At 52.3% G+C, this 26,681-nt stretch overlaps 9 protein-coding genes and 1 non-coding gene across 10 annotated transcripts; 4 read left to right on the top strand and 6 right to left on the bottom strand.

Moving 5' to 3' along the window:
* Positions 1-10: 10 nt before the first annotated feature.
* Positions 11-1,536, bottom strand: B0T23DRAFT_216438 (actin cytoskeleton-regulatory complex protein end-3). Its single transcript, XM_062833647.1, has 3 exons — positions 1,209-1,536; positions 868-1,102; positions 11-789 (listed from the first exon to the last, which is right to left on the bottom strand). Exons 1-3 carry the CDS (start codon positions 1,443-1,445, stop codon positions 71-73), a joined length of 1,191 nt encoding a protein of 396 aa, XP_062689986.1. The 5' UTR covers positions 1,446-1,536; the 3' UTR covers positions 11-70.
* Positions 1,537-2,322: 786 nt separating this feature from the next.
* Positions 2,323-2,396, top strand: B0T23DRAFT_t317. The gene has a single exon. It is a non-coding gene; the product is annotated as a tRNA-Val (tRNA).
* On the bottom strand, positions 2,349-3,948 carry B0T23DRAFT_386818 (uncharacterized protein). The gene is made up of 2 exons (XM_062837651.1): positions 3,615-3,948; positions 2,349-3,506 (listed from the first exon to the last, which is right to left on the bottom strand). The coding sequence occupies exons 1-2, from the start codon at positions 3,730-3,732 to the stop codon at positions 2,707-2,709; spliced, it is 918 nt and encodes a 305-aa protein (XP_062689985.1). The 5' UTR covers positions 3,733-3,948; the 3' UTR covers positions 2,349-2,706.
* Positions 3,949-4,638: 690 nt separating this feature from the next.
* Positions 4,639-5,796, bottom strand: B0T23DRAFT_216433 (uncharacterized protein). The gene is made up of 2 exons (XM_062833646.1): positions 5,527-5,796; positions 4,639-5,411 (listed from the first exon to the last, which is right to left on the bottom strand). Exons 1-2 carry the CDS (start codon positions 5,626-5,628, stop codon positions 4,746-4,748), a joined length of 768 nt encoding a protein of 255 aa, XP_062689984.1. The 5' UTR covers positions 5,629-5,796; the 3' UTR covers positions 4,639-4,745.
* Positions 5,797-7,598: 1,802 nt separating this feature from the next.
* B0T23DRAFT_455975 (uncharacterized protein) lies at positions 7,599-8,212 on the top strand (the record flags this gene model as incomplete). Its single annotated transcript, XM_062841257.1, has 3 exons — positions 7,599-7,664; positions 7,739-7,850; positions 7,921-8,212. A coding segment is annotated over exon 3 (234 nt), but the record flags the coding sequence as incomplete, so codon positions are not given.
* A 614-nt stretch (positions 8,213-8,826) lies between these two features.
* Positions 8,827-10,420, bottom strand: B0T23DRAFT_322995 (phytase; the record flags this gene model as incomplete). The annotated part of the gene is made up of 2 exons (XM_062835328.1): positions 8,827-10,306; positions 10,371-10,420. The coding sequence occupies 2 exons, from the start codon at positions 10,418-10,420 to the stop codon at positions 8,827-8,829; spliced, it is 1,530 nt and encodes a 509-aa protein (XP_062689982.1).
* Positions 10,421-11,639: 1,219 nt separating this feature from the next.
* On the bottom strand, positions 11,640-15,743 carry B0T23DRAFT_364145 (OPT-domain-containing protein; the record flags this gene model as incomplete). The annotated part of the gene is made up of 4 exons (XM_062836334.1): positions 11,640-12,905; positions 12,960-15,252; positions 15,288-15,486; positions 15,642-15,743. 4 exons carry the CDS (start codon positions 15,741-15,743, stop codon positions 12,002-12,004), a joined length of 3,498 nt encoding a protein of 1,165 aa, XP_062689981.1. The 3' UTR covers positions 11,640-12,001.
* A 442-nt stretch (positions 15,744-16,185) lies between these two features.
* Positions 16,186-16,974, top strand: B0T23DRAFT_407066 (uncharacterized protein; the record flags this gene model as incomplete). The annotated part of the gene is made up of 2 exons (XM_062839156.1): positions 16,186-16,276; positions 16,337-16,974. 2 exons carry the CDS (start codon positions 16,186-16,188, stop codon positions 16,972-16,974), a joined length of 729 nt encoding a protein of 242 aa, XP_062689980.1.
* A 117-nt stretch (positions 16,975-17,091) lies between these two features.
* Positions 17,092-17,790, bottom strand: B0T23DRAFT_216364 (uncharacterized protein). Its single transcript, XM_062833645.1, has 4 exons — positions 17,573-17,790; positions 17,482-17,508; positions 17,358-17,426; positions 17,092-17,287 (listed from the first exon to the last, which is right to left on the bottom strand). The coding sequence occupies exons 1-4, from the start codon at positions 17,711-17,713 to the stop codon at positions 17,234-17,236; spliced, it is 291 nt and encodes a 96-aa protein (XP_062689979.1). The 5' UTR covers positions 17,714-17,790; the 3' UTR covers positions 17,092-17,233.
* Positions 17,791-18,584: 794 nt separating this feature from the next.
* On the top strand, positions 18,585-22,077 carry B0T23DRAFT_216300 (armadillo-type protein). Its single transcript, XM_062833644.1, has 6 exons — positions 18,585-18,796; positions 18,879-18,968; positions 19,044-19,325; positions 19,426-19,516; positions 19,570-20,856; positions 20,915-22,077. The coding sequence occupies exons 1-6, from the start codon at positions 18,668-18,670 to the stop codon at positions 21,952-21,954; spliced, it is 2,919 nt and encodes a 972-aa protein (XP_062689978.1). The 5' UTR covers positions 18,585-18,667; the 3' UTR covers positions 21,955-22,077.
* The last annotated feature ends 4,604 nt before the right edge of the window (positions 22,078-26,681 follow it).

Raw genomic sequence — 26,681 nt, 5'->3', positions numbered from 1 at the left:
ACCCAACAAAATATCACAGCCCGCTCTCTCTATCTCTTCAACCCATCTCCCTGTGCCAACCCTCAACAGCTTACCTCCCAACCTTCTCCTCCTCAATCTCCCTCTTCAACTGCTCCAACACCTCCTGCCTGCTCCTCAAATGCGCCTCCAGCCCTTCCACCTGCTCCTTAACCGTCGCCAAATCATCCGCCACGCTCTTCAGGCTCCCACCAGCCGCCGCCTTCCCCTTACCCTCCTCCAAGTCCCTCAACTCCTTGCGCTTATAGTCCAATAGCTGTTCCAGCTCCCTCTTGACCAGCGCCGGCTTTGTATCCCTTTTCCCGCCCCTACGACGGTTCGCCGCCTCCTCAACCTTGGCCATCTTCTCGTCCAGCTCCGCCAGCTGCTTCTTCAGCCTGACTTCCTCCCACTGATCGTCCGTCTGCTCGGACGAGAAGTCGGTGCCGGCCGTCTTGAACGAGGAACGGCCTAGGCGCGTCAGGTACTGATCGCCGAACTTGGCCTTGCGGCCGGTAGAGGTCTCGTCGTCGGCCTTTTGGGCCCAGCGCGACTGCGACGGGTCGTTGACGTTGTATGTGATCTTGTTCCGCTCGAACGAGGCCCGCAGAGAGGCGGGAACGGTGCGCGGGATGCGGAACCCTTCGTGCCGGTAGTTGAGGATGTGCAGGAAGGCGAGGCAGGCATCTTTGTTGATGGTCGAAGAGGCAGACGGGTTGACCAGGTTCCAGGCCGAGCGGATGTCGGTGTCGGGAACGGAGAGGGAGTCGTAGAGGTCTTGGAGGGCGGCGACTGCGGGTAGGTAGGTAGATTAGTATGGGGTTGAGGACCGGAAGGGAAGGGAAGGGAAGGGAAGGGATGTAAACATACAGGAAACCTCGCCGCGCATATCTCGGTTCTCTTGATAGATCTGCTCGTACTTGGACTTATCCGCCGGGCTCATGTACCAGTCAAACCCATCCTTCAAGCCGGGGGTATCGTCTTCATCTTCGACTTGCTCGAATTTTGGCGCCTTGCCGGTTAGCGCGCGGTTCGCTTGCACAAGGTGGGCTTTGGATTCGGGGACAAGCCAGTCTGGGAGAGTTGTCGGGACATCAGCGTATTCCTGTTGCCGTCTCGCCCTGTTAGTTCTCTGATACTGCTGCTATTACTGCTCCCATGCTTGCTTGCTCGCTCGCTCGCAGCTTCAGGACGGAAGAAGGTAGACGAACCCCGTTCAAAAGGTCAAAGATGACCCTCATCGCAACACAAAATTCCTCGAAATCAAGGTTTCCGTCATTGTCCACATCGGCCAGATCCCAAACGCGCTCCAGCTGGTCATCGCGCAGGCCACTGTTCTTCAGCACCGGCGCCGCCTGCTCGCCCGTCAGGAACTTGCCGCCATTTGTTCGCGCCGAGAAGATGTTCCAGTACGTCTCGATTTCCTGCGCTTCGATTTTTGGCGGCATCGTCGCGGTTGGCTTCGTAGTAATTATATGCGTATAAGTGGGTTAACGAGTTGGCTAGCAGCTACCTCTAGAGCTGAAGGGCCGTGAATCGCAGCGGCAACCTAAGTCCGGGGGCAACGGCTTCCGGTTCCTGTCAGGTGGTAATGCGGTCGTCGACGGGAGCGCTGATTGACCGACTTCGAGATGATGAGAGCAATTGACGATTCGATTAAGCGAGACGGTCACGGAAATAAGTGGAGATCGATACTCGGGTCAATGTTAGATAATGGGAATGATGTTCGATTGGGTTTGAGGTTATCTCGAGGAAGTCAGGTCCGGTCGGTTGTTGCCAGTGTACAGCCCCGTAGCGCGGTGTGATTACAGTGGGAAGTTGTCAGGCGGATCCCAGGGCAATTGCAACGTCCAAGCTCCGTCTCTTGTTGTCGGTGGATGATGCCTCGCAGTATGACCGGGGGATGGCCCGATGTGCGCACATGGCTGTTGTGCCTTGCCGTAGCTTCGAGGTACATGGGTCTCCACTTTCTCTCTGCCCCTGAGCCCCTTTTTCATCCAAACAATGGCATCTCGCTGTACTTGTGTCAAGGTACACTGCATGGTGTGATGTTCGTCGTCTTCACTTCCATGTTATGAACGCGAAACTGCGCTCTTATAGACCGGATTCAAAATGTTTGTTTTTCTTCCCAGTGAGCGACCAGCGTGGTCCAGATTACAGAGGTTACAGATAGGGCGCAGATGCCCACTAGGTAAACCAACCAGCTCAGCTACCAGTTGGTGCCGATACCTTCCCGCATTGAAAGGAAAAGCAATGCTCCAGGATATGGCATTGGGTTCAGCTTCATGAGTCATGGACGCGTAAAATATTTTCATTCACAACAGCGGTCCGATGGTGTAGTTGGTTATCACGTCAGTCTAACACACTGAAGGTCCCCAGATCGAGCCTGGGTCGGATCAAATGCGAATAATTTTTTTTTCTCTTTATCAACCTTTCTGCAACGTACCTTGCCACATCTTCAAACGTCAAGGAACAAAATCACCTTCAGATTTCTTCTTGACCGGCCATAGGACCGTGATGCAGCTGTCACTCACATTGCTGACGGGCGAACGACCCTTTCCCAGATATCGCACCCCAATCCAGCCCTTCTAACGATAGCCTTAACTCATCTAGTCGACATCTTTCCAAACCCAATATGCCTGCTCATTACTTGATCCAATGCCTGATAACCTAAGGCCGTACCCAAAATCGCTTCATATTCACCAACCATTAGTGCTTATATTCCATCCTATCATCACCAACAACCCCCCAAAACTCCTCCACCATCTCCTTCTGTCCGCTCTCCGCTCCCCTGACGGCCAAATACAACCTTGAATCCAACTCCGGGTTCCAATCCCCCGGGTTTGCACTAACCATAATTCCACCCGCCTCCTCGAGAATACACCACCCCGCCGTCACATCCCACGCATAACACCCGCCCTCCCAGTACATATCGACCTGACCGGCCGCCACCGCGCAAATGTTCAAGGCCGCGCTGCCCAAGCTGCGTAAGCTGTGCACCATACACCCGCCATTCTCCTTGGCAGCCGTCAACTGTCTAAACACCCTGGTCTTAATGTCAAAGTTCTTTCCCTCGCGCTGACTACCCCACTCGACCGCCACCAGGGCGGTAGAAAGATCTCCTAGCGGCTGCCCCCCATTCAGCGGCAACTTTTGCTTTGGCCCCTGTCCCTTTGCAGGTTCGAGAGAGGCGTTGCGCTGACAGTAGGCGCCCTGTCCCTTGATGGCCGTCCAAAGCGTGTCGAGAGCGGGGTTGTAGACAACGCCCACCGCGGGGCGGCGGTCGAGGGCGAAGCCGAGCGAGATGCAGAAGCCGTGCGGGTAGCCGTGGACGAAGTTGGTGGTGCCGTCAATGGGGTCGACGATGAAGGTCGGGGCGGAAGTGACTTTGGTTTCACCGGCGACGTAGGTCTCTTCGCCGACGAATGAGAAGGAGGGGTATTTGGAGCGGAGGGTGGTGGAGACCATACGCTCTACGGCTTGGTCGGTTTCGGTGACAATGTCGGCGGCTGTTGGGTAAGGGAAAAGGGTTGTTAGTCAAGGTAGTTGAGGTTGCTTGCCGAGGATGAGTAGGTAACTGCTGGGGAAGAAGTCGGAGGATAAGGAAAGGCACACACAGTTCATCTTCGAACCCTTGTCAATGTTGTTGGGGTTGGCGGCGAGGATCATGCGGCCGGCCTCGAAGGCGACCTCCACGAGAGTGTCATGGATCTCTTGAAGGTTGATGTCGGGCATGGTGATGGTGGTTGCCGGTGTTATTAGATATTCGAAATATAGTGTTGCAGTGAAGGACAATACTCAATGACAACGGCGTCGTATAAAGGAGCTTATATATAGACGAACAGCTTTTCATATAGTTGACCAAACATCAATGGAATTGGTATATTAGAAGGAGAACCTTGTTGGTTATAAGCTCCCAGAACTCGGGGGTACATAAGCTCCAAGATGGCATGCGCGGGGAGGTGGAGAAGCAGCTAAGCTTCCATGTCATGGTGTGATGGTCCGTCCCGTCAGGGGCTCGGCCAGCTCGGCGAGGGTGGGGCGGGATGCGGCGGAAGTGGGGTCTTAAACATGTTCTCTTTCCGGTTTCATCCCACCATCCGGTGTCCCGAGTGAGACATTGGACGGCCGCAAGACTAATAACGCACGAGGGAAGACCGAAATGGAAAGTTTTATGGCGTCCCAATCGAATACAGGATGCATCATATGTATTCCCTCTTGATTCTTGAAGAGTGGGCGTGCTGGAAAGTTAGGTGTGCCGTTCGGTCTGTGTGAGAGCTGGGTCGGTCGTCATGAAGATCCTCCCTTACCAGCCACAGGTTTCCATGTTTGACGTGCTTGGACATTCTCAACCCATTCCATTGAATGATACTGACGATTGGTGGGTTGCTTCTCGTATGGCCTTTCTCATTTTCAAGTAACTCTTGCGGCAGTAATCGAACACTGATAGAAAAAGAGCCGTGCCCCAACTCCCAACTAGCCGCCTTTCCCAGATATGACGAACCACCCAAATCCAAATGCTGCCCATGCCGCATCTTTACGTAAAAACATAGTGATATCCGTTAATAGTTAGACGGACACCTCTTCCTCGTAAAGACACATCCATGCGAGAATCATGTAGCCGCGCCTATAACACCCCCAGTAGACCATACCTCGTGCGTTTCGTGGTGATCAAAAAGCCGAGAATTGTTTTTCTTATCCCTTTCGTTGTGCTGCCCACAGTGTTAATCATTCATGCGGTCATCTCTTCATACATCCTCTCTGAAGATAGACCTCCTCTCCACTGGGGTCTCAGGCTCGCCATTGTTGTGACCACTCGGCTTTGAGGCTCCCGTGCCCTCGATCGGACGGGGGCTGACGCCTCTCATGCTAACGTTGGTGTGATCCGCGGCAGCATCGTCGAATGGGTTTTGGGGGGCGGACGCACTCAAGCCCTTGGTCGCAGCCGGGCCAGGAGAACGGCTTCTCCTTCTACCTCTCTCTTCCTCGGGATCTGCGAACGGGTTGCTAGTGCCAGTGCCAGTGCCAGGCTGACTGTTGCCGGGGTTGGTCGCCAGGTTCATCTGGTAGCTGCTTCCTCCGTAGCTCGTATCATCGCCAAGATTGTTGTGCCGAGAGGGCTGCATTTCCGTCTCCTCATAGTATGCGGGTCCATAGCCATCTGCCTCTTGTCCAACGCGCGCATCCCACGCCTCATCCGGATCGAGGGGTCCGAAGCCGCGGCTCCGGGCGGCGTTGGCGTTAGCACCGGAAGGCTCGTAGGCACCAGCTGCAGTGCGATTGTTGTTTTTCTTGAACTTTCCGAACCAGCCCTTAATACCGCCGGAAGAAGAAGAGGTGTTGTTGGCATAGGGAAGAGAGTTTGAGGGCTCGGGCCAGAAAGGGATGTACGAGGTGAGGGGTGGTGGTGGAAGCTGGAAACATGATGTTAGTTATGTTGTCAATGATGAGTCGTTCATAGAAAAGATTGGGATTCGCCATCGCAGGTTCGAAAGAACAGGCGATGTTGAAACCCGACGGATAACATACCCCGAGACGTGTTGCTTGGGCGCGCGAGATGAGGACATAGAAGATGGCGGCAGCCACCACTGCGAGGAAGATGCAGAGGATAATTACGCTAGCCGGCCCCATGGTGAAGGTCGAGTTGGGTTTGATGGCTCAGTTCCTCTTTTCTTCTCCGTTTGTTTGTAGTTGGATGGGAGCAGGAAGCGGGCGGAACGGGCGAATCGAGATCAGGAGGAGGTCAATAGAGTCGTTGGTCGTAAGTGGTTCTCCGCTCGCATCTGTCGTAGTTGAAAAACGTTGGAGATAGTTTTTGCGGTCGCTCGTTTTGACGGGTTAGGTGGTGTGTGAGTGTGGGTAAAACCGTCGTAAAAGAGAGGCTGGCGCAAGACCGGGAAGAAGACAGCCCTTTCGTGGGGTTCGTAGGCGGCTGGGTCCCGGGGTGTGAACTACAGGTGCCTGAATCTAAGGCACTGCTGTTGCTCGTATGTTTGTATGTGATACGAAGAAGACAAAATGAGACTTTAATCGTGTGTATGTACTCTGCGGGTGATACGGAATCCGGACCGGTAGGAGAATAGCAAATGGTGGAGGAGTGGAGGGTGAGTGGTGAAGTTGATAGCTCCGCGACCACCGAATTGAAGAGGAAACGCACTGCGTCAGCAGGGTCTCCCTGCCCACAGCCGGTGGTTGAGCGGGACTTACTAGGTTGGCCAAGACGACAAGGATCAGTGATCGCAAACATCCAGATCAGCCAGCTATCTAAGCCCAAACGGGCAGTAATGATCGATAGTGACAGGCTTTAGCGGGTTCCTGCCACCCTAAACCCTGCAGGTACAAGCTGTGCTTGGCATGCCAACTTGCAACCTTGTTGCTTCTCTTTTTTCCTGTCGTATTTTCATATGTGTACACTAGGTACCACTGACAACATCGTTGGACGAGTTTTTTCTTTCTACTTTTTGTCAATCGATATCTTTAAGCCCTTTGGATATAGCAGACTTGAGGAATCTTATCCAGTCAAGTGAAATACTACCAACCGGTCAGGCGGGCCAAAGTCGAATCGTGGAGTGGAGAGCCATGAGGGTTCTTCCTTCCGCATCATCCGTCGAACCGGTTCGCACCTTCATCGTACGGCATACCCGGTGGGGAAAAAAAGAGAAAAAAAGAAAAGGAAGAGAAAAACAGGAAAAAGTAAATGGACTTCACAAGTGCGAGACGACCGAGCAAATTCGAGCCGTGCTTTGCTACGAAGAAAGTACAACCATTGCCCTAAGGTAGCTGAAAAACAAGCAGCTCTTAAAGTCTCTAATCATTCAACACCAAGTTCTTCACAAACTGACCATGGGATGATACCGTCAAAGTACCTGCAGGTAGTTTGTTGTACTGATCTTGTGCTGATATATCTCACATTAGTCGTACCATAGGCCACACGCTCGGGTAAGCAAGCCATGCCACTATACCAACCTCACAACGCTCCAAGAGTAACGAAGCCGATGGGACTTTACTGAAGAGGAGTATAGGGGCCCTAAGATCAAGTCGCTTTCTCAGACCCTGAACCTGTTTCATAGAGAACATTGGGAGGACAAGGTTGATGAGAAGGTTGCTTTGTATGCCTTCCAGCAAGTGGACACCTCGTCAGGCAGTGTCTTATATCTTGTCATTGGATCTGACAAAAGGCGGAAGGCTTGCTTCAATCGTTGAAGAAGGGGGCAGTCAAGGAAGCTCTCCCTCAATTAAACAGCAGCATCTGCTCTACAAGATACAATTAGCTTGACAAATTCACAAGGCAAGACGTGAAGACCTCATCCAGTCTCATCAGCTTTATCCGGTTTATCAGAGGGATCAGACTTTTGTTCGGAACATGGCACCTCTCGAGAAATTCCAGAAAGATCATGTGAGATATCCAAAAGGAACAAGTTAAACAATGCATTGCATCCGGGTGTAGCACAGATCATACATAGCTGTTACCAAGTTTCACCGCCCCATTGCAGCACGTCAGAAATCAGGAAACAAAAATCTGTCCTCGTAGATATAAACCAACAAGTGCCCCTGATTTTCCTCCTTCCTGACTTGTCTTTCTTCATCTTACTCTTTCCGTCCCCAGATTCAAATTGGCCAATAACTGTTTTTACTCACGTGCCCTCCAGGACGACAACATGCCGTATGTCAGTACACCTTATCTCTGGAGCTGTTCAATACTTTGCAATTATCCCCATAACAATCACTAACTTTCCAACAGTTGAATGAGAACATCCAGCGGGATCGCAGCCAGCTCGACACCGCACACTGGGTCATCTCACTGGACACAGACTATATCTACCTCGAGGAGCCCGACTGGTCTGAACAATCCGGTGCGTACCACGAGCCGCCGCTAGCGAGGATGGAGAGACAAAAGCAGCAAGCATCTAAGAATCAAATCAGTAATTTTGTCGCCGCCACAGAGAACAAGCTGGGAATTCTAGCTGCCTGGGAGAAGCACATGGAGAAAGAAAAAGAGAAGAACCTGAGAATTCTAGGTGCTTGGGAGACGACGTACATACATGTACTCAACAAGGCCGTCCCGGACCAAAAGGCTTGGCAATTGGCCGCCGAGGCTAAGAAGGAGAAGCCGAAGGAAATACTCGTCGGCAGCGAGAAGTCCAAGGTGGTTAAAAAGGTGAACAACAAGAAGGATCTAAGGAAAATGGAAAAACAGTTGACTCAGAGCGTGCAGGTTACTACGATAGTCAGCAAGGCTGTTGACACTGCTAAGGTCAGTATAGATCCTTATCCAACTTGTTGCACGTTACAATGGGGAGCAAGGCTAATTCGCAACACTATCTAGACTCGGGACCAGCAACTTCGCGAGCTTTCTCCTATCACCAAGCCAGTGGCGGCAAGTGTCAAGAAGGATAGGAAGGGGGTGAAGGAGGATGAGAAACAGGGGGAAAACAAGGATTGGGATGATGGTAAAGACGGAGATGACTTTCTGACGCCTGAGGTGAAAGCGGAATGCCTCGCGGTCGCGTTCATGACACTTGCCGCCAGAATCCATTACCAGATGCTTATGATGGATAGTGTGGACGATGATTAGGAGCATGATTTGAGGTTCATGGTTGCTTGACGGTTTTCTGCGACGGTTAGACAGATGGGTACCTAGTGGTTCTGCCCTTTTTACAGTTTCCCAGGGGTTGATTATCGAGGGAACTTTAGTATAGAGGCGCACACGATCTTCACTTGCTTACATAAATTCATTCCTTCTATCGCTCGCAAATCACAAAAACGAAGAGCAAAAAGGCCAACATCTGCTTATTGCCCACACCAAATCCCTCACCTACCCAAGCTACCCTAAGCAAAACACTTATCCCAATCTCCACCCCTCCTAGCAAACTCCATACTCTCTACAAATTTATCCAACCTACACCTCCCCAACTCATCGGCCTCACATCCATTCAGTTTAACCACCCTATCATTAACCAAGATCCTCACCAACTCCTTGTCCTGCTCCTCCTCGCTCTGAACCATTTCCCCATTCCCATCCCCATCACAAACCATCTTCTCAAAATACACCCTCGCCGCAAACGGCACCACCCAACCAACCTTGAACAACCCCTCCCTCTCTTTCAAATTTACCGGATCATCGCCAGTCTCCCCGTACTCTCTTGGTATGGTCGTATTATCCATCATCTTCTCCGCATCCACCCCCTCAAAGATTCTCAGAGCAGTCAAGATCCCCATCATATCATTATCATGACTGAAATCCGCAAACATCGTCCTGTTCCTACTCAGCGGAAACGTGTCCTCGTTCCCATCCAGCGTGGAATTGGTGGTCGTGTTATCCACCACCGGGGAAACCGTAAGGCGAGCCAAAAGCTCGTTTACGTACCCCACCCCCTGAGTGGCAGCCAGAGAATTACCCGGGCCGTAGCCGTAGAACTTGCCGAGGGACTGGAGGTAGTCGTACACGGTAAAGTCTTGAGCGGTAAAAAGGGAGCAAAAAGGGGAGAGCTTGCTTCCCCCCGAGGTAGAGGACGAGGTGGTGAGAGAGGAGGAGGGCGGATAAGCGACGGTGTCAAAGGGGCAGAGATCCATGAGCGAGAGCACGTCCGTGTCGGAAAGAGTGAGGCCTTTGAAACCCTGCGCATTCAACCGCGCGGTGATGGGCGGGAAGTTGGCAGCTATAAAGGTCGCCTGGGCCGCATCGCCGGTGGTGGAGTCCTCGAAGGCGCGGCAGAGACCGTGGTGCATGGTGTTGTTGGCCGTGGGCGATTCGGAGATGATGACCATTTCTTGGCGGGGAAGCGGGAGGGAGGAAGAGGGTGGGTTCTTGTCGGCGACGAGGGCAGAGTAGAACCCAGTGGTGAAGTTCTCAGCTGAGACAATGACGCGCTCCTGCCCCGAGGCGCGAACAAAAGGAAGGGATTCTGGGTCAGTATAGTCCCGGATGAGGGAAGCGTAGCGTTGGTAGAATTTAATGCCCGAGTTGACCATCTCTTGCTCGCCAAAGGCAGTGAGGTGGTCGACGCCGAGGACATAGTTGTAGTCTTTGATGAACTCGAAGTCGGGGGCGTACCAGGTGGCGGAGGTTTTGATCTTGGTGAGAACGGCGGAGATGGCGGCGGCTTTGCCGGGAGTTGGGAAGCGAGCGCCGTGGCGAGAAAGAACTTGGGCGAAGGTGAGGCGGCAACCCTCGGGAACGGAGGGGGATATTTCCGACGGGACGGAGAAGAAGGGCGAGTATTGACCCCATGTGTGGGTTGTCTTTGAGTTACATTGGTAACCAAGCTCTGGGCTGTCGCATGATGCTGGATTTGGGGATAGTACTCGTCTGATGAGTTTATTAGTCGCTTTAACGTTAACATAGAGTAGGTAGGAAGCAGAACGGAGCTCACAGGGAAGCAGCAGCCAGGTAGCTAAACAGAGGAATCATCAAGAGGAACATGATGAGTTTGACAAAGATCTTGTTAGGATCTCCCCATACCAACCGATACAGCAAGCCTCTCTTTTTATTCTGTTGTTGAAGTTGGCTTTCCTCGTCCAAGTCTTCAGCTGTTGACTCGCCGGGAAGCAACTGAGTCTGACTCTCTGAATCATCGCCATCGTGACCGAGTGGTGAGTATTTATGCTGCGAGCCTCCTCCCATCCCGAAGAGGGATCTGGATACAGAGGAGGCTCTGGTTGTTCCTTTGGTGGCCGGGTCCATGTTGCGTTCGGCGCAACTGCGAAGCAATTTCCCTGCGGTTCTTCGCTTCTTATTCCACCTCTTACGCGGCACTCCTTCACGTGCGTTCGCAGATACTACTCTGCGCGGACTCGTTCTCCTTAACCGTGAGTTTTACCGGAAGGTGACGATGTAAATGGGGATATGTAGGATACCCTTGCGGGTACCTTGATGGCCAGACAGGCGGATTTGGTCAATGCCGAAGTTGTTGTATCTCCAGGTTGTAAGTCTAGTTATGCGTAGGGGTCTTTGTTGATGCGTTTCATGATATATCAGTGCGATATACTGTCGTGTTGTTCTTGATGGTTCCTTTATGTAGGCTCATGGTTTCCCGTCGTGAACGGAATCGAGTTGGATGACCCTGCTGTGTCACGTCACAGTCGCCATCAGTCGACGCCTTGAACATTAACTAGGTCGACCCAGTACAGACAACAACAACAAAGTCAAATCATTCAAGTAGCAAAGAATAGGCGAGAGATACTGTACGAACTGAAGACATGAAGTCGGGTCTCATTACATATGTATGTAAAGCTGTCCGCGACCCTGCAACCAACCAACACGTGCAGTGTGCTTCATGTCATGGTTGGTTCGTTGGATGGGTTTGGTTGGGTCCTGTCAAACTGCCGAGCTCTTGTGTGTTTCACTGGATGCGCACGGACCAAATGCAATGAATCAGGGGTCGGGCAGAACTGAGACCTTCGACCTGCAAGGGAAAGACAGAAAATGAGGACGGGAGTTGTGAAGCAATCGGGCGCTTCGTTGCGGTGCCGAGTCCGCCAAGACTACCTGGAAGTCGGGGGAAGAGCCGGCGCCAAGAAGCCAAGCCGTTGATTCCATCGGCTCCTTCTTAGCTTGTGACGGAGCACTCATTACATACGACGTTCCCCACGCGGAGCGGGCCCGCAGTTCGACTGCAGGAGCCCCGATTCCTTGGAGATCCGTTTGCCAGGCGATTCAGTGCCTTCAAGACAGACATTAGCCGGACGTCGGGCCCGATAAAAAGTCAAATAGTGAGGACTCGGAGCTAGACAGCTTTACATATCTGTCACTTGTCACCTTATCCTGTAGCTACATCCCAATATGCATGTACCCAAGAGCTTCCGCAGTGCTCCTACATAAATCATCAATATCGTGAGCTCGTGTCTCCTTGTATGTCCATCCGTTTTAACTATACACCCAAAACACTGCCTGCTAAGTCGTCTTTCCTATCTACACCCATTTTATGGTAAATATACTCAAATCATAACGTCATCATTGTATTCAAGGCGCACATCCTGAACAGCCCGCCCGAATTCCCCTCCTCTACCAAACATCAGGCCCAAACCTTCCCCCCTCCGGCACCGCCTGATACGCACAAGCCTGCCAATCACACCCTTGTTTATACACTTCCGTCCCCCACCAACTAAACCCTTTGACCACCCCGGGATAGATGAACCCGAAGAATACCACCACAATGCCAAACGCCAGGCCCGAATCCAGCGCGGCGCTGAGCGTCATCGTGTACTTGGCCCACCACGCCCGCGCCCGGTTCTTTATCACGTAGTTGAACACGTAGCAAACGAGAGCCCACACTGAAAAGTTCAAGCCTGTTGCTGGCGGGATCCAGCCCAACGAACCAAAGAGAACGGGGAGGTTGAGTTTCCGCACAATACTATCCTTCCTCTTGCGTGCGTACAGCCACAGCGGAATGGGTAGGACGGCTCCGACTGCGAACGCCCATACGAGCGGTCGGTAGGTTGCCCCGGGGCCGAAGAACTCGCTAGGGCCAACGACGCCCCATAGAATTGACCCATTGAAGTGCACACGGGCAATGGGGCACGTGAACCCGTTGAGGGCCTCTGGAGTGCAAAGGCCGGGGACGTTCTTGAACATCCAGTTGAGGACGCCGATCTGCGTGAGGGAGGAGACGATGGTCGCCACCATCTGAACTGAGAAGAGGATCCGGGGTGGTATCTTCATGTAGTGGCCTAGTTTGAGGTCGGCAGCGAACTTGATGCCCTGCGCTGAGGAGATGTATCCGTAAGTCACAAAGACCATGTTCGCAACGGGTCGGCCAGGAAAGACGGCACCAGCAACGAGCTGGCAGATCAGGTAAATGCTGCTGTGCTGGTTGGTGACTGCCATGATGATGCCGATAGGGATGAAGAGGATGCTGCAGATTCCGAGAGCGAGGAGCAAGCCATACCAAGGCAGGTGAACTGGGTAGCTAGGGACAGGGTTAGATCGATATGTAACATGTGCGCGGGAAATCCCGACCTACTATTCAACGACAAAGATACCGATAGCCAGCATCAATATGCAAGTGATGAGATACCACGACATGGGTGCATCCTTGTACCTCCTCATCAACCGGTTATGTACGTCTTCCCTATTCATAATGTTCTCCGTGCTCGAGTTAGACCTAGTAAAGCTTGATCTTGAGCTCAACCGACTCCAAGTCCGACTGAGCCCCTCGGTCGACACTGCAACCGGCTCATACGAGCCCTTGGGCTCGGCACCATGCATCTCGCCCAGGGTTTGCTTCCACTGAGCCCAGATGTCTCTGCCGTGCCAACATATGGTATGTGTAAGTAGAGAGGCCAGGCCGGCAAATTGAACGGCATAGCCGAGGACATAGGTGATGGGGAGGAAGACTCTGCTATACTTTGAATAGGCTTCTCGATCGAAAACGAAATCCTTTGTAAGGATCCTGCTGACATCATATACCTGGCCTGTGTTGTCGAAAACGGCTGCTGATAATATCGGCATATATGAGGAGTAGAGCCAGTTGCTGTAGTATGCGATAGGGGCAATAATCCACATGACCACAACAAGACCGCCAACCACGTTCATGGCTGCCCAAAATGGTGTTAGAAGAGGCGATCCGATATAGGCAATCTGGGCCCAGTCAAATGTCATGGGAAATAATCCCAAGCCAGACACGACGCCAAAGAGATTGGCAACAACAACATTCTTGGGAGCAAACCAGGTGATGACGTTGAAATAGCTCAATGCGGGGAACAAAAGACCGGGTACAAAGTAGAAGAGGAAGCCAGCGAGGAACACGACCATGAAGAACTTCCATCTGGTCATCTTCCACCCATTTGCCACGTGGTTCTCCTGCTTGTGAATGGTAGTAAACATGGCGGCCGACATGAGCGTACCGGGCCATATCATGCCGCTTGGCCGGACAAGGAATCCCCGTGTGAGCCCAGCGAAGGTGTAGCCCATAATTTGAGTAGAGATGGTGAGGAGAATCTGGTAGAGTATCGGGGCATCCTGCTTGTAAAACTGGGTTTGCTCAACGATAACGTCCGTCGCAAAGGCAAAGCCGAAGGAGACATTGCTGCTGACATAGACGCAACTATGTTCCTTCTCATTCCAGCGACCCTGAGCGAGCCATAGCCGCAGCTGGTCGAGCTTGCTTCTTTTATCCCAGGGAACAAAAACACGTGGTTGCTCATCGGTCGGGTGGTCAACCGGAACATTGGCACTGTCTGTCCGACATCCATCAACATACTCTTCTGGGGGGTCGTCCGCTCGTTTGAGGAAGAAGTCCCACATGAGACCAAGGGGATGGGTTGATAGGAGTGCGATGACAGGCGTGATTGCAACACTGGGGTATCTCAACGAGAAGAATAAGTTGGTGGAAGATCCGATAATAGAAAATAGCACTGCCAAGGTCCACATTCGTGGAGTGTTGATGGAAAGTGTCGTATTGTCAGTGGGCGCAACTGAAGCCCGTACTTGTGCGTAGGGAGAGTTGTCGGCCAGGTCCTCCTCAGTTTCATCGAACTCGTTCAACTCTTCGATATGGTCCAGCAAAGACTCTCCTTCGAGCGGTACCTCGGCTTCAAAACGACCCTCGATTCCTCGCATTGTCATTGAGCCACCCCATTCGCCAGATTTCCGCAGCGACAAGGAAAGTCGCTCGGACGATCTTCCCACAGATCCATCGCAGCTGTCCCCCGTCAAGCTCCTGCTGGTTGAATCATGACCTGTTCGAGAACGAGCACTTCCTTCGGAGCGGGACTCGGCGCGAGCGGATGGTTCGCCCCCTTCGGATTGGGGAGCACTGGTCGCCCGGGCCGGCGCCGAGGTTATGGCTCCGTAGGAGGGACTGTCTCGCCCCGGCGCTACGGAGAGAAGGGAAGGTTGTCTTTTGGTCATGAGTTCTTCAGATACGGGCTCGCTTGGTATGCTATCGTTGTCGCTCTCTGCGTTGTCGCCACCCGTCTCCTCGTGTAAGTGAAGTTGCTGGAGTAGTCCATGGGCATTGCCAGGTAAGGTCTGGACGGGCTCGTCCCGCCCAGGCACCGTATCAACGCGATCCTGATCTTGTGTCGAGCCAATGAGAGAGACTTCAAAATCTTGTGAAGAGTGCGACGAGGTTGGCGTCGGCTGCCCTCGAGTGGTGGTTGACGAATTGGTGCCGGCCGGCAGTACAGCTTGACGTAGCAGTTCACGAAGCGGGAAGCTTGGATTATGATCAGAATCGTCCAAGAAGAAAGCTATGTCGGGTGAAGGACTCCTATCTCGGTCAGGCGTCATACGGAATCTGTCTTCCTGCCCGCCTGGGGCAAGATGCAAGTAACGAGTCAATGGGAACCAAGGACGAGGAACCTTTCACAAATCCGGTACCCGGGCGGGGGTCCGCACAAGTCCAATCCCTGTTGCGCCCAGTTGCCCTGATGGAGCCTGCCACGGAGTTGGGCTTGGACTGGACGTTTCGTTCCGCTATCACTTGGAGACTTGTAGTATTTTGCGCCCGCGGTGTTTCCAGTCGAGCGAGAGTCAACGATGGACGGCTAGGCGAAGGGAAGCTGTGGGATCGCGACAACGGGTGAAAGGATCAAGACTAGCGTACTCTATTTCTGGTGGTAACAGAAAATACCTAGGTAACAAACAGAAGAGCGAGTACCTGTGTAATACGGGGACTAGAACATGATGAGAAGAGTGCTACAGCGCGGAATGGCGAGTCATTGTGATTGCCAATTCGATTTGCAATGGATCGACGGCCCTGATGAGGGGATATAAATGTTGGCGTCAAGGTTGCGTTTTCCATTTTTGTATGGTCGATGAACAAATATCTGCGCGTGGTCGCTTCCCCGCCATTTTAGGTGACGGGACATGGAAGATGGAAAGTTCCTATCCCCAATTTGTAGCGGGGAACGGTTGCGGGATGGAAGTGGAAGCGGACATCAATGGGACGACGCGCTAAAGTACAGCGCATCTGCACGCCAGCGGGAGGCTGAAACCAAGTGGACGGGAAATTCCACTTGATTGTGCCCGCTTGTAGTCGATCGATAAGATAAGATGTGAACCTACCTACCTACATAGAGGTACCTACCTTCGACTCACACTCGAGCAGCTCTTAGCCGAAACTGAAGCGTCACACAGCTCCGCGCGTGCTCACTCCAACTACTATCAAGCTGATCGACCTGCTTTCTCCTGGGTACACCTATAGTCACAAGAGAATGTCTGGAATGGTTGAGGACACAGTCGCAATGGCTTCTCTCAACGCCGCCAAACAGCAGATTCGCTCTGCTATGAAGAACAAGCTCGGCACACTCTCTCACGAGGCCGTCAAGTCACAGAGTAAGAGAACTCCATAGACCGCAAAGGCACTGCCAGCGCAGACTAAATCCGCAATTGCAGGTTCTGTGGTCTTCAACACCCTGAGGAACTTTAAGCCCTACGTAGATGCCAAACGAGTCAGCGTGTTCCTGTCAATGCCCACGGGCGAGATCCAGACCGATGGCATCGTCAGGCACGCTCTAGAATCCGGCAAGGAGGTCTTCATCCCGTATCTTCACAAGAATCCCCTCGCCTCGCCCGACCTCCCAGCCCGCGTCATGGACATGGTCCGCCTCAGAGACCTTCACGACTATGAGTCCCTCAAGCCAGACAGATGGGGCATTCCCAGCATCGACCCGGCCACGGTCCATGAGCGGCAGAGGGTGTTTGGAGGTCCCGACGCCCACCACTCCGACCAAACCCTGCTTGACTTGATCCTCATGCCCGGCGTGGCCTTCGACATTGACCCGGAAGCTGGGGCCATCAGACGACTCGGACACGGCAAAGGCTTCTACGACTACTTCATCAACCGGCACAACCAAAAGTCTGTCGAGCTGGGGAAGCAGGAAACCCCTGTATTGCTTTATGGCTTAGCGCTGTCTGAGCAGTTTCTATCCTCTCCGTCCGAGGGGTCGGTACCTGTTGGTCGCCACGATCAACCTCTGGACGGCCTGATACTCGGAAATGGCGAGATTAAGAGCCCTCCTGCACCAGAATAGTTCCATGACCTGATATCCATCCCATACTGCCTCCCTTTGATCAAATACATATAGTCGACATTCCTGTGCGCCTCGGCCAATCGCTTTTCCCTGGTATCTCTTTCCGTAGATTCGGTGTCGTTTGTCGTGTAGAAGGCCGCGTACCACATTTTCGTGGGCCGTCTATGTACAGCTTTAGATCTGCTGGCTCGTCGCTCGATGTAGGTCCCAGCGTAAATTGCATCGTCGATTACCGCTTCTCGTTCAGGTTTTGAGCTCTTCACCCGGAGTAGCTCTGGATGAGCGAGACATTGTCGCCCTTCAGGAGGATTTGCTGCGACCCAGTTAGCCACCCTTTCCACCACCACAGCAACATCAACGTCCAGCCCTAAACATGTTCTTACCCCAAGCTCCCTCCTCTCCTCCGTCTCGTTTGTCTTGGAGACCAGCTTGACCTCAATCGCATTATCGATCTGTGGAAATCGGGTTAGGTCTCGTAGTACTAGTGGGACGTGCGCCGCTACTCACCACCAGGTTCATGAACTCGTCGAAGCCCTGTAAGACGGAATTGTCAGCACCTATGTTTGCTCTTCGGGGAGGCTACGATGGAGAATCCTACACGAATGGTGCCGATAATGCGAATGTGGAGCTGCTCGTACAGCCAGATTTGGACGGTCGAGTGTTGTTGCAAAAGACGGAAAAGGAAGTTGATGGGAGGAAGAAGAACACGGCGGTTGCCGCCACCACCTCTGCCGGTCATGTTGAAGAAAGAAGTTTGTGGTGGTTTGGTCGTTTGGCTGTTGTTTAGGACAAAAGTTTGATGGTGATGTGGAGGCTGAAGAAGTAAGTCGCAATCAAGTTGTGGATGGTCGTTGTTGGTCGGCTGGGCTTGGCTTGCAGTTGTTCCCAGACGCGTTCTCTCTACGGCCGGGACGTGACTTCAATGAATTTCCCCCGAATGTCGAATTGCCTGCCTGCCTGTCTGTCTCTGGCGTGTGGAGCTCTTGTTTTCACAAGCACCCGCCGGGGACCTACGGGACGGGAGCTGGGTGCTCAGCTGGCCCGTGCGCTTAGTTACATGCTGCTGGGCCCACAGCGTCGTGTCATAAGCTCTTGGCATTCAGCTCAATTCACTTTTTCCGAGCTGCTCGGGCTCTCAAGCCACAGAATCTTCAGTCTGGGGTAGCATGAGCCCCTCCCGCTTGTCCCACTTATGGCGGTGCAGGATGTGCTTCCACTTTCTTTGACCCGCTTGCCTGCCGCCGTTTACTCCACTCGCGGTCGGTCGGTGTCAGGCAGCCTGACGTTCTTCGATTGTTGGCGGGATGTTTTTCAATCGTCGTTTCTTTGGACGCTCAAGACTAGCAAATCGTCGCCGGCAACCTCCAACTTGCAGCAATCCTGTCACCACCGCGGCACCGTACAATACCGCCCAGTCCTTTATTCTTGCAACCTCTCTGGAGCTTCATATACCCCGTGCGCATCGCAGCTCCTCGCCTTTACAACAACATATCCTGAAAGCTTCCATCGCGTCGCAAGACCGATAAGTCGGACAACACTCCTGTCGAATAGGAGGGGCTGATCCATCCACTTTGCGACCTGCGATACCCCAGCGATAGCTTCCACTTGCAACACCGCATCGCAACACTTGCCACCACAACACTTGTATTAGAGCTAAATCACACATCATACACATTTCTTCAAGCTGCCCAACATGGCTTCCAACGGCGCCGCAGACGGCTTCACCACCCCAAATGTTCTGCAGGCTATGCTGACGATGCGGAGTGGTGACTCCAGTTCCAAGAAGGCCGCTATGGACTACCTGCAAAAGTTTCAGAAGTCGGTCAGTTGGGCTTTCAGCTCTTTCGACGCCAATACAACTATGATTCGCATGTGACTAACCCGCATTTCTCAATCGACTGTAGAACGAGGCCTGGACTACCACAATATCGATCTTGCAGGGCTCTCCCGAAGCCGAGGCGCAACTCTTCGCAGCAACGACACTAAAGGGCAAGGTACAGATACCCATTGGATCACGACGATACCGCTACGCTTGTATGTAGCGCAACGCTGACATTCACGATTCTCAGATTACCTACGACCTCGCAACGCAAATTCCCGAAAGTGAACATGCTGCTCTTCGCAACCAGATCCTAGTCCTCCTCAAGAAGTTCGCCAGTGGCCCCAAGCCCGTCCGAGTCCAACTATGCGTGTGTCTGGCCATCCTAGCCATCCAGATGCAGTCCTGGAAGGATGTATTGCAAACCGTCGTCAGCGCCCTCGGAGATGATGTATCCAGCCACGCCTGCATCTTGGACTTCCTACGAGTACTTCCCGAAGAGGTCACGGAAGGCCGCAAAATCACCTTGTCTGTATGTGGATCGATATGTCGCGACTCGCCTTTGTCTCCAGTTCGACCAGCCACGTTGGTGGCACCAGCCTGGATCAGAGTCTAATTTGGGATCATAACAGGAAGAAGAGCTCATCCAAAGAACATCAGAACTGCTTGCCGACAACGCGAATGAGGTTGTCGGACTTCTCATTAACTATGCTCAGTCTTCCCGTAAGTATCACTCAAATAACAGCTATACCATGTTTGACTAACATAGCCTCCAGCTGCTGCTGCTACAAACCCCCAACTGTTCGAGTGCATTACCTCATGGCTTCGCGAGGTTCCGGTTACCGTGGTGGTGAACTCGCCTCTTCTTGATGCTGTTATCAATGGGCTTTCCGACGACAGGTCCTTGCAGGCGGCTGCCGAATGCCTTGGCATCATTTGCAGAGAAACCAGAGACGTGGACGATAACCTCGAGACTATTCAGGCGCTCCTTCCCAAGGTCCTTCAGCTAAGGCCGCGCATCCAAGCGCTGGCCGATGAGGAGGATATCGAAGGGTTCAAGGCCATCACCCGAGTGTTCGCTGATGCCGGTGACTCCTGGGTTTTGCTTTGTGCGCGCGAGCCGCAACATTTCCGCCCGTTGGTCGATGCTCTGCTGGAGTGCTGTGCTAGGGATAAGGAAAGGGATGCCATTCATTACACATTCAACTTTTGGTATGAGTTGAAGCAATACCTCACCTTGGATCACTACATCGCGGCTAGGGTACAACTTTTGGATGTCTACTCCAAGCTCGTCGACGTCCTTCTCAAGCAGCTCGAGTACCCCGAATCCGACGACCCCAACGAGTTTGACCTTTTCGATGGAGATCGCGAACAGGAAGAAAAGTTCCGCGAGTTCCGTCATCATATGGGCGACACCATGAAAGATGCCTGCCAGGTGATGGGTACTACGGAATGTCTTACAAAGGTTCACGAGGCTATTAAGATTTGGAGGGAGAGGTTTGGCGGCCAGGCGACAGAGTCAGCAGTGCCGCATTGGCAGTCGCTTGAGGCGCCGCTCTTTGCCTTGCGAGCTCTGGGTCGCCTGGTAGACAAGGAAGAAAACATCGTCCTGCCGGAGATCATGCCTCTGTTGGTCCAGATTCCTATCAATAACGAGAAGTTGCGGTTCGCAGCCATCATGGTGTTTGGTCGTTATACAGAATGGACGTCGGCCCACCCCGACTACCTTCAACCCCAGCTCTCCTACGTTTTGGCGTCTTTCCAGACTCCCTCTCAGGAGATTCTGCGCGCTGCTGCCCAGTCGTTCAAGTACTTCTGCGTCGACTGCAAGCATCTGTTGGGTCCCCAGGCCATCGAGCTGCAAGGCTTCTACAACTCCATCCTTGATACACTCAGCGACCATAGCAAGGAAGATCTGACCGAGGGTGTAGCGACCGTCATTAGTGTGCAAAAGACAGAGGATATATATAGCCTTCTCAAGCTTTATTGCGATCCTCTAGTCCAACGCCTGATGACCAAGGCCAATAACGCTACCGACGATACCTCTAAATTGGAGCTTGCTGGTAAGTTGAAATGTCCCGAACTACATATGTACGCCTGAATTGACTAACGCTTTTCTAGATCACATCAACCTCCTTACCCAATATGTCCAGAACGTCGTGCCATACTGGCCTAGTAACTCGGATAACCCAGCTGTTCGGTACTGGCAAGAAGTGTTCCCTATCCTCGCCACTATCCTGGACAACTTTATCGACTTCGTCCCGATTTGCGAGCGGATTTGCAGATGTTGGCGTTTCATGGTCATCTCTTACAGGACAGCCATTACGCCTCTACTCGGGCCATTGGCCAACAAGCTGGCAGAGGGCTTTGCTAAGTCTAAACAGGGTTGTTTCTTGTGGGCGTCGAGCGCTATTCTGCGTGAGTTCTCAGAAGACCGAGAACATGTCGAAGATGGCATCGTGGATAGCATTTATGGCTTCTTCGAGGCGCAAGCGACCAATGTCCTCCGCATGATGAGTGACATTGCTCCCATCGATCTGCCCGACGTGATTGAAGACTTTTACCGTCTTCTCATTGATGCCCTTCTTTACTACCCTCAGAGGTTGATCCCGTCTCCCCTCTTTACGCCCATCTTCCAGGCTGCCATCTCGGCCTTGTCTCTGGAGAAGCAGGAGCCCGTTTCGGCTGCGCTTCACTATATCCGCGACCTTCTCACCTACGGCGGTGACAACCCCGCCTCATCGAGTCAGCAGTTTGGTGCAGTCGGCGTACAGCTTCGTGAGCACGTCAGGCAGCTCCTGCTCAGCCAGGGTGAGGCACTCATCAAGCAGACCTTGGCGGGCATGATGATCACATTCCCTCGCGACTGCTTTAGTGACGGTAGTGGTGTTCTGCTGGGCATGTTCGAGCTTCTCCCCGCTGAGACGTCCACCTGGGTTGACCGCACAATCAGGATGTTGCCAGCCGGTACTATCACGGATGCTGAAGCCAACAAGCTCATGGCCAAGATCAACGAGAAGCTGCAGGGAGGCGATCATTCGAACTTGAGACATGTCAGGACTCTACTGCAAGACTTCACAAACACGTACCGCCGGAGGTATATCGCGCCCAGAGATGGACTCGGCATGTTGACGGCGGCAAGATTTCACTTTGAGGGTTAAGCTGCTGGACTATGGCGTTGTTCGGATTATGGAGATTTGGGGGTTGGATGTAGGACATCGAATAATTGCTTGCTTGGAGGAGCAGAGAGGAGGTGGAAAGAGGTAAAATATTCGGATTTTGAGATACCGGACGATGAAATGGTACGGTGGATGTGGAGGATATGTGGGGTTTTCGACCAGGAATTGTTTACGACAAAATAATTAAATGGAATGAAGGTTCGACACGATGAATGGATATGATGGTTTCAGATACAAAATGCCGCCATGGACGATGAATCACAACCCACAACGAGACGACGACTATGATGAGATGAGAGATGGATAAGATGATAACCACCCCACGGAATCAAGTTACTCCAACTTGAATTGGCGAAAAAGATGGGATCAAATTTGGCGACAACAGTGACACCAGCGCAAATCAACACGTTCAGCCGCGAAGTATTTGGGGAAGACATCACAATTTAGACACTGGGCGAGTTGCTGACAATGGTATGTAAAATACAAGAAATAGTCGACGGGCAGTTCGGGTTGCGTGCTACACGGAAACCAGGCGGGACGAGGTTAGAATTCCGATTAGAGGGCATGGGTATGTCCAACCAGCGATGAAATCGAATCGGAGGCAGGGCATCAAAAGGGATAATGTGGCTGGTATCTAAGGAGAGGGGGATGTCGGTGCTTCAATTCATGGTGCAGTAGATGTAGTTACCTCTATTGACTATCATGTCTAGCTGTTATATAGCAAATATATATTCAATGTGAATCACCAATTGACCAAATCCCATGGTTTGGTGATATCTGGAAACACACGGTAAACTCTCGTTTACGAACTGCAGCTGAGCCTCAACTTCAACTTTTCTTAGAACGGATACAATTTCCATATACACTCGGAAACGTCGGAAATCTGCTTATGACAGTTGCACAACCAGGGATTCGCACCTCATACAACCACACCGTATCTAGACACCGGCACTTTCCGTTCTGCATTGCCTCATCAACCCTTCAGTTTCTTTGTTAACGAGCGACTGTTCACCATCCATCCCTCTTACTGGCTTTCGACCCAGCCCCGTCCGCAAAGAAAGTGAACGGCCCGATCAGACAACAGCCCACGTGGTGTCGATACTTCTTTGTACCAGGCACGAGGGTATGAAATCCCTAATGATGTTGTTATCCTGCGACTTTTGTCCACGACCTTTGTGACCAAATCGTCCCGTATCCGCGAACCTGGACCTGGACTTGGACCCGGACCCGGACCTAAACCTAGGAATGATGCGTGCAGATTACTTGATACTCACGGGATGTCCGTTCGTTCCATCGACCTTGTCTATGACCGAAATGACGTTTTTAAGTACCTTTTTCAACATGATCACGTGAAAGTGCGGTCATCACAGGTGGCTTGATGTTCTCTGCTTCGTCGCTACCGATTCTTTCCCGGTGGATGATGAGGCTCACCGAATAGTGATCACACAACAGGTACAGAATGCAACAGATACAGATACATCTCTCTCTTTTTAGGCACCTTCTTTCTTCTTTCCCCCCTTCTCTTCCCTTCGCTCCTCCTGAACTCCCCACTCCTCCCTTGCCTCTGTCGGTAGATTCTTGTAACCAGGACCACCCAAGTATATGTCCTCAGGGTTCAAGGGCCTAAGGGCGTAATAGTACGCACACGAAATGGGCAAAAAAGATTTCGGTTGGTGTTACCGGCCTAGGTAAGGCGCAGAGACACTTCGTTCCTTGTCTGACTTGTGGACTCCGACTTGAAATCAGGTGTTGTTTTGGTTGCCTGTATTCAGCTACGGTCGGAAGAGACGGGAGGTACCTTTCTTCGCTTATTACTTGATTCGCACAAAGTTTCCTTGTGAAGAGGAAGTAAGTTGCGGCGTGGGTTGGAGAGAAATTCCCGGTCAGAATTGGGTTTGATTATATTGTGTGAAGTGTATATAGATGTTGACTGCAAATCAAAGTGATTGCATCAATGTTACCATGTGAGGGGATGTATGCTGTAGTCTAAGTATGCACGTTCTTATATCTGAGCATGCCTACCTTGCTACTGTAGGTACAGCAAGTATGTAGATCATTAGGAAGACTGTCGTACACGCTGCATACTGCACTGTTAGATGCAGCACCTACCAGGTGCAGGACTTGGTGGTAATTGTGCTTAGGGCCACCACTGTGGAAGTGGCAGGTGCATTGCATGAAGAACGCATCTACATGAAAAAAGAGATTCTTGGCTTCCTGTCATGAACAAACACGCCGCGGCTTGGTTCCGGTCAACTTCGGCTTGTCCCCCGCTTCGAGCTGGGCTTGAAGAATCGCCCTCTCTAGGTAGGCAAAGAATGAACTGAAGCCCCGCTTGTCACAAGACATGATGCCCAGGTTTCTAGATACAGAAGCCTCAAAAGCACAAACATGAAATCGGCTGATTCTGACTGATAGCTTTGGAGTTCCGGTGGCTGGCCCGAGACCAAACTAGTGAGCCAAGATTTCGCAAAACGGGATAGCAAGACGAAGTTTAAGGGGTCCTGGAGCTGAGCTAGAACTAATCTGATGGCGAGACAGAACCGAGAAATTCGGCATTCGGCTCGTGCTCAAGGAGTCAAAAGGGCCGGCGTTATTGTCTTGGCTCCTCAACGCCTGTGGTGTTGTGTCCAGGTCATCGCGACCTCGCGGGAGATGAAGTGTTGTTAGAGGCAGTGGGGCTTTTGCTCAGATATCTGGGGAACACTAAGCTGTGTCGGGTTAGGGTTGAACTAGGGCATGAGTCTGGTGGAGCGGGGTAGGTACCTACATATCCCCGCTTGAGCCCCGGATCGACTCGAGTCCACTGTCCAGTCTCAGGGCAGTGAACTTTGGGGCTAGCTGCGGGGGAAGTGGGACGACTCTGGGGGGTCTGGACCGACTCAAGTCTCGTCCCACACTTCCGACTCTCGGCTGGCTGTTCACTCCCCAGACCTAACTCGCCAACTTTCTCTTCCCTTTGCAAGCGAAGTGAGCCGGCTCAACGGCACCGCATTGATTACTGTGTGATTCGCTTCTTGCCGGATCACCACGACTCCAAGTAACGCAGTATCTCCCTCGCCTTGCTTTGGTAAACGGTCGAAACGTCATATCGAAAGAATCGACGGCATGTCTGACAGTGAACAGTTTCCTGCTGGGACTGGAAAGCTGCCTGTGGCTCAGGTGCACACTCACAGGGCCCTAAACGTAAGGAGGAGGAGACCAGCAGAGAGGGCCGACGAGAATGGCATGTTGAACAACAACCGACAACAAAGCGCAACGACGGCATCGACGCGGGCGGTCTACGATTTAGGTCCTGTGGCGCTTTCTTTGTGCATCTTTTCTTTCTCCCTCTTTTCTCGACGGCCACGTCTCTTTTATGTCTCGGAACCGAAGGATCTCACGATCGACTTGATTGACTGACGGAACTGAGATCTGCCATGGATTTCTCCATGATAGCCTTCAAGCTCACAACCCGTTTCGTCTTTCCCGCGACCGCCGTTCACAAAATTACGCATGTTATTCGGCACAAGGACAGAGAAAGAAGCGTGTGTCTGCCCAGGGTCGGTAGTCGGTAGGAGAACTGAAGTTAGACACGGTAGGTATACGTGTCTGTCTGTTCTATCGTTCTACCATGATGGCCAATCTGGCGAGGCACAAAATGTTCCGTTTTGAGCTCATGTTTGATTGCCGTGTGACGTGCGGCGACACTGACTGTGTTAGGAGCATACCGTCGGTCGGTGACACCATCTTCCATGATCTCACTGATAAGTCCCTTTGGAAGTACAGTGTTTCGCCGGTTCAGCCGTTGCCCTAGCTGCGGAACGGTGCCGGTGTTTGCGCCGCCAGAGGTCTCATTTTTGTTTTCGAGCCGCGGCGGTACGGCAGAGTTGTCATCATATACATATATCTTATTACATCACTTTATTCATCGGCCGAATCCCTTTCAAGTGGATGGGATAAGGCTGCCTGAACAGTCGAAACACTCACCGTACTGTAGGTTTCCAGCCGCCTCCAGGTATTTTGGCTCCGGGACTTGTGCACGATATCCTAAGAGCTTGGTATAGGCAGTTGCCAAGTCCAAGAGGACTTCTCAAATCAGCATCATACATGCACATTGATCGTGATATCGCCAGCACATCAACGTCCCTTTTCAAACGCCCACTTGGCGGCAAGCAAAACGCGGATGGCCCAATCCTTCACTGCTGAAGCACACCCTCCAGAGTATATACCCTACCTACGGCATCGTGTCGATCACCAGGCTGAGGATACGACCCTGCCGACCTTGGACCTCGACCAGATCATCCAGATGCGGGAACAGGGCTCGCAGGGAGATTCACACATCACCCGTCATGCCCTTTCTCCCCGATGATCACCGTTGCACCCGGCTTCTTTGTTCGGTTGATCTGCTCGGTGGCTTCTTGGTTCACTTGCACTATCAATCGCCCATGTTCTTGCCTAGTCAGTTCTCTTACAGTATTCAGCTCCATCATCTCCCGGAACTCCCAGTCTCGCCTCCGCAGCCAAGAGATACCAGTCGAAATGAAACCCGCATGTTCCACTATCCACGTTCTGATTCACTATTGTCAGTCATTCTCAAAACTCTCCAGTGACATGGCAAGAATGGTTCAAAGAGACGCGGTTCGTCTTGGCAGCCAGCCACAAGAGACGAGACGTCACGCTTTCGTCCAGATATCGGCTTTGCCTTCCAGCACAAGCAAAGTCTGACTTCG

The sequence above is a fragment of the Neurospora hispaniola genome (assembly GCF_033458365.1).
Source record: "Neurospora hispaniola strain FGSC 10403 chromosome Unknown B0T23scaffold_7, whole genome shotgun sequence".
Classification (NCBI taxonomy): Eukaryota; Fungi; Ascomycota; class Sordariomycetes; order Sordariales; family Sordariaceae; genus Neurospora; species Neurospora hispaniola.
Note: the sequence above shows the minus strand (reverse complement) of the source record. Positions and strands in the feature narration are given on the sequence as shown.